The 12440-nt window shown below is 46.7% G+C and overlaps 1 protein-coding gene across 1 annotated transcript in view; it reads right to left on the bottom strand.

Annotated features, from left to right (window-relative positions):
• Nucleotides 1-11161, bottom strand: part of LOC110515875 (testican-2) — a 113353-nt gene extending 102192 nt beyond the window's left edge. The window contains exon 1 of the mRNA XM_090228774.1: nucleotides 10516-11161. Within this exon, the coding sequence (XP_090084900.1) occupies nucleotides 10516-10704 (189 nt within the window). The 5' untranslated portion in view covers nucleotides 10705-11161. The remainder of the gene's footprint in view (nucleotides 1-10515) is intronic.
• Between the last annotated feature and the right edge of the window lie 1279 nt (nucleotides 11162-12440).

Genomic DNA, 12440 nt, shown 5'->3' with positions numbered 1-12440 from the left:
CATTCTATCCATAACCCATTCTATCCATAACCCATTCTACCCATAACCCATTCTATCCATAACCCATTCTACCCATAACCCATTCTACCATAGCCCATTCTATCCATAACCCATTCTCAAATCTAACCATAACCCATTCTACCATACCCCATTCTACCCATAACCCATTCTATCCATAACCCATTCTATCCATAACCCATTCTACCATAACCCATTCTCCAATCTACCCATAACCCACTCTACCCATAACCCATTCTACCATAACCCATTATATCCATAACCCATTCTACCATACCCCATTCTCCAATCTACCCATAACCCATTCTACCCATAACCCATTCTACCCATAACCCATTCTATCCATAACCCATTCTATCCATAACCCATTCTACCATAACCCATTCTACCCATAACCCACTCTACCCATAACCCATTCTACCCATAACCCACTCTACCCATAACCCATTCTACCATACCCCATTCTACCCATAACCCACTCTACCCATAACCCATTCTACCCATAACCCATTCTACCATAACCCATTATATCCATAACCTATTCTATCCATAACCCATCCTTTCCTTGCACACCATTTGGTTCTGCACTAGTAATACAAACCAAAGAGAACTGTTAGACAGAGGGGCCATTTAAAGGGGAAGGATGTAGTCATTTCCCCTCATTAAAATGTATCTGTCTCTGTATAACAGGTGCTATCTTCAGCAGCTCTCTGTGCGTGTGTGGCTGTGCAGCTCGCTCTGGGGAGAACTGCTCTGCTCTTTAATGAGCCCCTTCTATGCCAATGCTGAGAGGAAGAGAGGGGGGGGGGGGGGGGGGGAGAAAGGAGGGGTGAGAGGGTCTATTGGTCGTGAACAGCAGAGCATTGTCCCTCAATCCGCCGGGTCCTGTCCTCAGTGACCAGTTCTGGACCCCATATTCATAAAGCATCTTAGAGTAGGAGTGCTGATCTAGGATCAGTTTGGCCTTTTAGATCGTAATGAATATGATTAAATGGAGGGGACGGACCTGGTCCTAGATCAGTACTAAGATCACTTTATGAATACGGGCCCTGGCTGGCTTCTAACTGAGCACAAGATGGGATCTAGTCTAAAGATCACTTTATGAATACGGGCCCTGGTTGGCTTCTAACTGAGCACAAGATGGGATCTAGTCTAAAGATCACTTTATGAATACGGGCCCTGGTTGGCTTCTAACTGAGCACAAGATGGGATCTAGTCTAAAGATCACTTTATGAATACGGGCCCTGGTTGGCTTCTAACTGAGCACAAGATGGGATCTAACCTAAAGATCACTTTATGAATAAGGGCCCTGGTTGGCTTCTAACTGAGCACAAGATGGGATCTAGTCTAAAGATCACTTTATGAATACGGGCCCTGGTTGGCTTCTAACTGAGCACAAGATGGGATCTAACCTAAAGATCACTTTATGAATAAGGGCCCTGGTTGGCTTCTAACTGAGCACAAGATGGGATCTAGTCTAAAGATCACTTTATGAATACGGGCCCTGGTTGGCTTCTAACTGAGCACAAGATGGGATCTAACCTAAAGATCACTTTATGAATACAGGCCCTGGTTGGCTTCTAACTGAGCACAAGATGGGATCTAACCTAAAGATCACTTTATGAATACGGGCCCTGGTTGGCTTCTAACTGAGCACAAGATGGGATCTAGTCTAAAGATCACTTTATGAATACGGGCCCTGGTTGGCTTCTAACTGAGCACAAGATGGGATCTAACCTAAAGATCACTTTATAAATAAGGGCCCTGGTTGGCTTCTAACTGAGCACAAGATGGGATCTAGTCTAAAGATCACTTTATGAATACGGGCCCTGGTTGGCTTCTAACTGAGCACAAGATGGGATCTAACCTAAAGATCACTTTATGAATACAGGCCCTGGTTGGCTTCTAACTGAGCACAAGATGGGATCTAACCTAAAGATCACTTTATGAATACGGGCCCTGGTTGGCTTCTAACTGAGCACAAGATGGGATCTAGTCTAAAGATCACTTTATGAATACAGGCCCTGGTTGGCTTCTAACTGAGCACAAGATGGGATCTAAGCTAAAGCCCGAGAAAGCGACGCCCTCATACCTCCAACTAAACTTATTTTTAAAGAAAATTTGTATTTTACGAATGGATAAAAGGAACATCACATATTTTGATAGTGTTCTGACTGGTTCTTAATATTGGTCTTGTTAGCATGTTTGTAATACAATTTGCATGTCTTGTTAGCATGTTTGTAATACAATTTGCATGTCTTGTAGTGAAGCAAGAAGAATGTAGGAAGCAGAAAGACACAATTCTTCAAGCTCTCGTGTGTTTTTACTATTTACAATAACCTTTATTGAACTAGGCAAGTCAGTTAAGAACTAATTCTTATTCATAATGACAGCCTAGGAACAGTGGGTTAACGGCCTGTTCAGGGGCAGAACAACCGATTTTAACCTTGTCAGCTCGGGGATTCGATCTAGCAACCTTTCAGGTTACTGCCCCAACGCTCTAACCACTAGGCTACCTGCCGCCCCGAAAGGTTACAATGACGGCCTACACCAGGCAAACCCGGACGACGCTGGGCCAATTGTGCGCCGCCCTATGGGACTCCCAATCACAGCCGGATGTGATACAGCCTGGATCCTAAAAGAGGATGTTGACTAGCTTCCAGACTGTCTAGGATATAAATTAATGATGTGCTATAGGAAAAGGAAGCTCAACTCTCTATCCAGTTGCCATCCATCCTCACACACTGCATTCGGTCTCTTGCCGCAGCACTTGAGGAGATGATGGTGTCTGTGTGCACATTCTGACTACAGAGAATTACTTTAAGTGATGTATTTTTCAATATGAGAGCTGCTGTGGTAGCGACTGAAAAGGTTGACATTCCAAATCCCCACAGAGTCACAGTGTAATGACAAGTTGACTTGTAATGTCATCAGCACTCATAATGAGTCCTTAGTAGACCCTGCTGTGTAGGAGACACATAGACACACAGACACACACAGACACACACAGACAGACAGATACACAGACAGACAGACAGACAGACAGACAGACAGACAGACAGACAGACAGACAGACAGACAGACAGACAGACAGAAATACAGATACACAGACAGACAGAGATTGACAGACAGACACAGAAATGCAGATACACAGACAGACACACAGACAGAGATAGACACAGACAGACAGAGTGATTGACAGACAAACACACAGACAGACACACACACACAGACAGAGAGATTGACAGACAGACACAGAACTACAGATCGACCGACCGGCAGACACACACCGACCGACCGACAGACAGATTCTGTATCTTCCATGCAAGCATCTGTTGGCGTCAATGTTTTCACTTCGGTTCAGAGATAATCTGCTCATTATCTCTTAGTTAGATGATGCATCTCAGTGCAGTCCTCTGTGGCTCAGTTGGTAGAGCACGGTGGCTTTGGTGCTTGCAACACCAGGAGAATGAATTCAATTCATGCAGGCACCAATCATTAGAAAATGTATGAAAGCTTTGGAAACTCGGCTTTGGATAAAATTGTTCTCGCCCTGCCATCACAATGCTGCTATGCTGTAGATCAGGGGTTCACAAACAGGGACCCTCTGCACACATCAACAACAGTCACCCACGAAGCATCGTTACCCATCGCTCCACAAAAGCCGTGGCCCTTGCAGAGCAAGGGGAACCACTACTTCACTGTCTCAGAGCAAGTGACATCACTGATTGAAACGCTATTTAGCGCACACCACCGCTAACTAAGCTAGCCGCTACACATCCGTTACAGTAGCACCACCGCTAACTAAGCTAGCCGTTTCACATCCGTTACAGTAGCACCACCGCTAACTAAGCTAGCCGCTACACATCCGTTACAGTAGCACCACCGCTAACTAAGCTAGCCGTTTCACATGTTTTGTTTTTTTGTTCAAATAATCAAAGATTGATGACGAGTTGGTTATTTGAAACAGCTGTGTTTAAAGACCCTGCTGTAGAACCACGGATTCTAAGTATCCTTCCACTGAGACCAAGGCTGCATCCAATGGCACCCTATTCCAATGGCACCCTATTCCAATGGCACCCTATTCCAATGGCACCCTATTCCAAATGGCACCCTATTCCAAATGGCACCCTATTCCAATAGCACCCTATTCCCAATGGCACCCTATTCCAATGGCACCCTATTCCAATGGCACCCTATTCCAATGGCACCCTATTCCAATGGCACCCTATCCCAAATGGCACCCTATTTCAATGGCACCCTATTCCAATGGCACCCTATTCCAATGGCACCCTATTCCAATGGCACCCTATTCCAATGGCACCCTGTTCCAAATGGCACCCTATTCCAATGGCACCCTATTCCAATGGCACCCTGTTCCAATGGCACCCTGTTCCAATGGCACCCTATTCCAATGGCACCCTATTCTAATGGCACCCTATTCCAAATGGCACCCTATTCCAATGGCACCCTATTCCCTTTTTACCAGAGCCGTCAGAAAGGATTCACAGCCCTTTGACTTTTCACACATCTTGTTGTGTCACAGCCTGAATTTAAAATGGATTCCATTGAGATTTTTCCATCACTGACCTACACACAAGGCAAAGAAGGCCACCTATTGGTAGATGGGTAAAACAATTAATAAAAGCAGACATTTAATATCCCTTTGAGCATGATGGTTATTATTTACACTTTGGATGGTGTATCAATACACCCAGTCACTACAAGGATACTGGCGTCCTTCCTAACTCAGTTGCCGGAGAGGAAGGAAACCCCTCAGGGATTTCACCATGAGGTAAATGGTGTCTTTAAAACTGTTACAGAGTTTAATGGCTGTGATAAGAGAAAACTGAGGATGGATAAACAACATTGTAGTTAATCCACAATACACACTAAATGACAGAGTAAAATGAAGGATGCCTGTACAGAATAAAAATATTCCAAAACATGCATCCTGTTTGCAACAAGGCACTAAAGTAATACTGCAACACATGTGGCAAAGCAATACATTTTTTGTCCTGAATACAAAGTGTTCTTTTTGGTGGAAAAACCCAATACGACACATAACTTAGTTCCACTCTCCATATTTTCAAGCATAATGGTGCCTGCATCATGTTATGGGTATCCTTGTAATCGTTAAGAACTGGGGTGTTTTTCAGGATAAAAGAATACACTGAATGGAGCTAAGCACTGGCAAAATCCTAGAGGAAAACCTGGTTTAATCTGCTTTCCACCAGACACTGGGAGACAAATTCACCTTTCATCAGGACAACAAATTAAACACAATGTCAAATCTACACTGGAGTTGCTTACCAAGAAGACAGTGAATGTTCCTCAGTGTTCGAGTTACAGTGTTTACTTAAATATACTTGGAAATATATGGCAAGACCTGAAAACGGTTGTCTAGCAATGATCAACAACCAATTTGACAGAGCTTGAAGAATTTCTAGAAGTATAATGGGCAAATGTTGCACAATCCAGGTGTGGAAAGCTCTTAGAGACTCACCCAGAAAGACTCACAGCTGTAATCGCTGCCAAAGGGGCTTCAGTAAAGTTTTGATTCTAGGGTGTGAATAATTATGTAAATGATAGCCTGGTTCCTCTCTAGGTTTCTTCCTAGGTTCTGGCCTTTCTAGAGAGTTCTTCCGAGCCACTGTGCTTCTACATCTGCATTGCTTGCTGTTTGGGGTTTTAGTCTGGGTTTCTGTACGGCACTTTGTGACATCGGCTGATGTAAAGAGGGCTTTATAAATACATTTGATTGATTGATGAGATATTTATGTACTTCATTTGTATTTATTTATCTAAAAACGTGTTTTCACTGTCATTATGGGATATTGTGTGTACATACAGTAGGTGGGTGAGGGAGAACAACAACAATGTAATTCATTTTGAATTCAGGCTGTAAATAAGTCAAGGGGTGTGAATAATTTCTGAAGGCCCTGGATAGGGAAGTATATAGGGAATACAGTTCCATTTGGGACACTCCCTAAGTATCCTTCCCTGGCATTGAGATGAAGCCATGTGTTGTGTTCCTGTCCTTGGCACTGAGGGGGAGTCCTCAGCTCAGTCTCCACCGTACAAACAGTGACGCACACACACACACAGAGAGAGACAGACTGACACACACACACACACACAGAGAGAGACAGACTGACACACACACATAGAGAGACAGACTGACACACACACACACACAGAGAGAGACAGACTGACACACACACACAGCGAGAGAGACAGACTGACACACACACAGAGAGAGACAGACTGACACACACAGAGAGAGACAGACTGACACACACAGAGAGAGACAGACTGACACACACAGAGAGAGACTGACTGACACACACACAGAGAGACAGACTGACACACACACAGCGAGAGAGACAGACTGACACACACAGAGAGAGACTGACTGACACACACACAGAGAGACAGACTGACACACACACAGAGAGACAGACTGAAACACACACAGCGAGAGAGACAGACTGACACACACACAGAGACAGACTGACACACACACAGCGAGAGAGACAGACTGACACACACACACACAGATACAGACTGACACACACACAGCGAGAGAGACAGACTGACACACACACACACAGAGACAGACTGACACACACACAGAGAGATACAGACTGACACACACACAGCGAGAGAGACAGACTGACACACACAGCGAGAGAGACAGACTGACACACACACAGCTAGAGAGACAGACTGACACACACACACACAGAGACAGACTGACACACACACAGCGAGAGAGACAGACTGACACACACACACACAGATACAGACTGACACACACACAGCGAGAGAGACAGACTGACACACACACACACAGAGACAGACTGACACACACACAGAGAGAGACAGACTGACACACACACAGCGAGAGAGACAGACTGACACACACAGCGAGAGAGACAGACTGACACACACACAGCTAGAGAGACAGACTGACACACACACAGCGAGAGACAGACTGACACACACAGAGAGAGACAGACTGACACACACGGAGAGAGACAGACTGACACACACACAGAGAGAGACAGACTGACACACACAGAGAGAGACTGACTGACACACACACAGAGAGACAGACTGACACACACACAGAGAGACAGACTGACACACACACACACAGAGACAGACTGACACACACACAGCGAGAGAGACAGACTGACACACACACACACAGAGACAGACTGACACACACAGTATTTTGCCCACTGTCTGGTCTGGTGTCATTGTGCCACACAAGTGGATCCCCTTTTTCCTGGCATGTGATTGGCTGTGTTTGGGAGCGTGACAGGAGAGAATGAATCGAGTCTCTCTAAAATAAATAAACAAACAAACAAACAAACAAACAAACTAAACAAAAAAATAAATACATACATAAAATAATAAATAAACAAATAAATAAAACAATAAATAAACAAATAAATAAACAAAACAATAAATAAATAAAGAACTAAATAAACAAATACATAAACAAAACAATAAATAAATCAAGCAGAACTTACAGCTTATAACCAACCGGACAGCGAGTCCACAGGGTGAGTCATGGCCCGGACAGCGAGTCCACAGGGTGAGTCATGGCCCGGACAGCGAGTCCACAGGGTGAGTCATGGGCCGGACAGCGAGTCCACAGGGTGAGTCATGGGCTGGACAGCGAGTCCACAGGGTGAGTCATGGGCCGGACAGCGAGTCCACAGGGTGAGTCATGGTCCGGACAGCGAGTCCACAGGGTGAGTCATGGCCCGGACAGCGAGTCCACAGGGTGAGTCATGGGCCGGACAGCGAGTCCACAGGGTGAGTCATGGGCCGGACAGCGAGTCCACAGGGTGAGTCATGGCCCGGACAGCGAGTCCACAGGGTGAGTCATGGGCTGGACAGCGAGTCCACAGGGTGAGTCATGGCCCGGACAGCGAGTCCACAGGGTGAGTCATGGGCTGGACAGCGAGTCCACAGGGTGAGTCATGGGCTGGACAGCGAGTCCACAGGGTGAGTCATGGCCCGGACAGCGAGTCCACAGGGTGAGTCATGGGCTGGACAGCGAGTCCACAGGGCGAGTCATGGGCTGGACAGCGAGTCCACAGGGTGAGTCATGGCCCGGACAGCGAGTCCACAGGGTGAGTCATGGCCCGGACAGCGAGTCCACAGGGTGAGTCATGGCCCGGACAGCGAGTCCACAGGGTGAGTCATGGCCCGGACAGCGAGTCCACAGGGTGAGTCATGGGCCGGACAGCGAGTCCACAGGGCGAGTCATGGGCTGGACAGCGAGTCCACAGGGTGAGTCATGGGCTGGACAGCGAGTCCACAGGGCGAGTCATGGGCTGGACAGCGAGTCCACAGGGTGAGTCATGGCCCGGACAGCGAGTCCACAGGGTGAGTCATGGGCCGGACAGCGAGTCCACAGGGTGAGTCATGGGCCGGACAGCGAGTCCACAGGGTGAGTCATGGCCCGGACAGCGAGTCCACAGGGTGAGTCATGGGCCGGACAGCGAGTCCACAGGGTGAGTCATGGGCCGGACAGCGAGTCCACAGGGTGAGTCATGGCCCGGACAGCGAGTCCACAGGGTGAGTCATGGGCTGGACAGCGAGTCCACAGGGTGAGTCATGGCCCGGACAGCGAGTCCACAGGGTGAGTCATGGGCTGGACAGCGAGTCCACAGGGCGAGTCATGGGCTGGACAGCGAGTCCACAGGGTGAGTCATGGCCCGGACAGCGAGTCCACAGGGTGAGTCATGGCCCGGACAGCGAGTCCACAGGGTGAGTCATGGCCCGGACAGCGAGTCCACAGGGTGAGTCATGGCCCGGACAGCGAGTCCACAGGGTGAGTCATGGGCCGGACAGCGAGTCCACAGGGCGAGTCATGGGCTGGACAGCGAGTCCACAGGGTGAGTCATGGGCTGGACAGCGAGTCCACAGGGCGAGTCATGGGCTGGACAGCGAGTCCACAGGGTGAGTCATGGCCCGGACAGCAAGTCCACAGGGTGAGTCATGGCCCGGACAGCGAGTCCACAGGGTGAGTCATGGCCCGGACAGCGAGTCCACAGGGTGAGTCATGGCCCGGACAGCGAGTCCACAGGGTGAGTCATGGGCCGGACAGCGAGTCCACAGGGCGAGTCATGGGCTTGTTTTCTCTGTGTGTTGCCTCTTGTGTTTCTTCAACAGTCTCCGACTATAGAGGCAGATTTTATAAGCAGCGGGCAACCAGAGACATAAATATTGACCAGCAAATACATTCTCTACCCAATGCCCTGGTTTTATTATCAATCAAAGTTACCCACGTCTGGATTTAATATCAAAGTTACCCATGAACAACTGGTTGAAAGTAGTGCAAGATATAGGGAACACACACACACACACACACACACACACACACACACACAGTAAATCGTTTTCCACTTTACAAAGGACGAGCCAGATCAACTATGACACTGGGCATTATATCAAGCACTTTGTATTGCAACCCCACTGTATGACGTGTGTCGGGATCAACAACCTCCCATCTATCAACGGTGCAATAGACGTCGGTGTTGTGTTAACTATAGACTAGTGTATCATTGTCCTTCAGAATAAGCCTATTACGAGAATATCTGTCCAAATGTGTCCGTGGGCATTTTCTACGCAACTAATACGTTATTGTGTAGGGCTGTGCATTGAATAACTGTGTATTGATTTAGACTAGCGCAGAAATGAAGGAGTAGACATTATTTAGGGAAAAAATGAAGTGGGGCTCTATACTACTGTAGCACCAACTCGGTTTATATCGACATGACATTATGTTAGAAATCAATTAAGTCTGGAATAACAAACCTAACATGCTTCTAGAGCCTAACCAAAGCTTGTCTTATACACAGGGCGGGGTAGCCTGGGGGGGGCGGGGTAGCCTGGGGAGGGGGGACCAGTAACCGAAAGGTTGTTAGATCGAATCCCCGAGCTGACAAGGTACAAATCTGTCGTTCTGCCCCTGAACAGGCAGTTAAACCCACTGTTCCTAGGCTGTCATTGTAAATAAGAATATGTTCTTAACTGACTTGCCTAGTTCAATAAAGGTAAAATAAATACAATTAACCGGCGCAGAGGTTTAGACGAACTCAATGTTAGGTATAGCCTACACCTTATGACGAACTAATATATATATAATGAAGCGTTGTTATAGTAACTGTATTGTTATAACCTTTAGAATTGTAGTCATGAGGTGAATTCGCGTTGTATTCATGTTGCAGTTGCATGTTATTGTTGCCTATCAGTGAGGCGCATTCGAGAGCGGGTCAACTGTGCCGCGCAATTAGCTACATTACCTGTCTGGTTATAAACATATCACCTCCGTTACTGCCTAGGGTTACCAGCAGGTTACAACACACCCGGTGGCCTAGTCTATTCGTTCAACCTCACCTCATTAGCCTACAAGCGCAATATTTTCAATTTCATTCCAAACAAAATAGTATTCATTTAAAATAGCCAACTCACGTCTCTGAAGCGATTCCAGTGTTTGATCTTCCGGCTGTACTGAGAAATGGTTGATAGCCATTGCTTATCTTCCATGAAATTCCCTGCTTTTTCTCCCTCTTTCCCACCTTTCACTTCCACCTGCATCGATGTGCCGAACAGCACGACGGCTGGCAGCAGGAGGCAAACCACATCTCTCATCCCGACCATATTTGTGTTGCTGTTTTAGTAGCCGCTATATCTTATCCTGTCCTCTAAACCAAGGTTTTAACGATGCGAGGTAGCCAGGCAGCCCGACTCGAATAGACTACGCGTTTCTCATAGACGAGTTTACAGCAGTGCGATCAGGGCAGAGCGAGCATGAATATGAGAGAGAGAGAGACGCCAGTGAAATATTATTCTAAACCGTGTTTCTAATTGAATGAGTGAAGCCAGCAATAGCCTAAAATGCATTTGACTCTTCCATTTAGTAGTCTATTATACAACACTGTCATACAATACTGTACTTTGGATGGTTATTTGGTCTTAATTAACAAGTAAAACATGTATTAAAGTGTTTATCCCTCTTCTTATTGTCCTACTTGTCTTTAGTCTACCAAATAGAAATGGATGAATTATTGAGTCGTACCAACACACAGAACTGATAGAAATGTATGAATTATTGAGTCCTACCAACACACAGTCACAGAACTGATAGAAATGTATGAATTATTGAGTCGTACCAACACACAGAACTGATAGAAATGTATGAATTATTGAGTCGTACCAGCACAAAGAACTGATAGAAATGTATGAATTATTGAGTCGTACCAGCACACAGAACTGATAGAAATGTATGAATTATTGAGTCGTACCAGCACACAGTCACAGGACTGATATAAATGTATGAATTATTGAGTCGTGCCAGCACACAGTCACAGAACTGATAGAAATGTATGAATTATTGAGTCGTACCAGCACACAGTCACAGAACTGATAGAAATGTATGAATTATTGAGTCGTACCAGCGCACAGTCACAGAAGCAGTCACCGAAACAGTCACAGTCACAGAAGCAGTCACAGAAGCAGTCACAGAAGCAGTCACAGAAGCAGTCACAGAAGCAGTCACAGAAGCAGTCACAGAAGCAGTCACAGTCACAGAAGCAGTCACAGAAGCAGTCACAGAAGCAGTCACGGAAGCAGTCAGTCACAGTCACAGAAGCAGTCACAGTCACAGTCACAGTAGCAGTCAGTCACAGTCACAGAAGCAGTCAGTCACAGTCACAGTCACAGTAGCAGTCAGTCAAGTCACAGAAGCAGTCACAGTCACAGTAGCAGTCAGTCACAGAAGCAGTCACAGTCACAGTAGCAGTCAGTCACAGAAGCAGTCAGTCACAGTCACAGAAGCAGTCACAGTCACAGAAGCAGTCACAGAAGCAGTCAGTCACAGTCACAGAAGCAGTCATAGTCACAGTCACAGTAGCAGTCAGTCACAGTCACAGAAGCAGTCAGTCACAGTCACAGAAGCAGTCACAGTCACAGAAGCAGTCACAGAAGCAGTCACAGAAGCAGTCAGTCACAGTCACAGAAGCAGTCACAGTCACAGTCACAGAAGCAGTCAGTCACAGTCACAGAAGCAGTCACAGAAGCAGTCACAGTCACAGAAGCAGTCAGTCACAGTCACAGAAGCAGTCACAGTCACAGTCACAGAAGCAGTCAGTCACAGTCACAGAAGCAGTCACAGTCACAGTAGCAGTCAGTCACAGTCACAGAAGCAGTCACAGAAGCAGTCACAGTCACAGAAGCAGTCAGTCACAGTCACAGAAGCAGTCACAGAAGCAGTCACAGTCACAGAAGCAGTCAGTCACAGTCACAGAAGCATTCACAGTCACAGTCACAGAAGCAGTCAGTCACAGTCACAGAAGCAGTCAGTCACAGTCACAGTCACAGAAGCAGTCAGTCACAGT

Source organism: Oncorhynchus mykiss, unplaced genomic scaffold (assembly GCF_057628025.1).
Source record: "Oncorhynchus mykiss isolate SJ-2025 unplaced genomic scaffold, ASM5762802v1 scaffold101, whole genome shotgun sequence".
NCBI lineage: Eukaryota > Metazoa > Chordata > Actinopteri > Salmoniformes > Salmonidae > Oncorhynchus > Oncorhynchus mykiss.
This window is presented reverse-complemented; position numbering and strand designations above follow the sequence as displayed.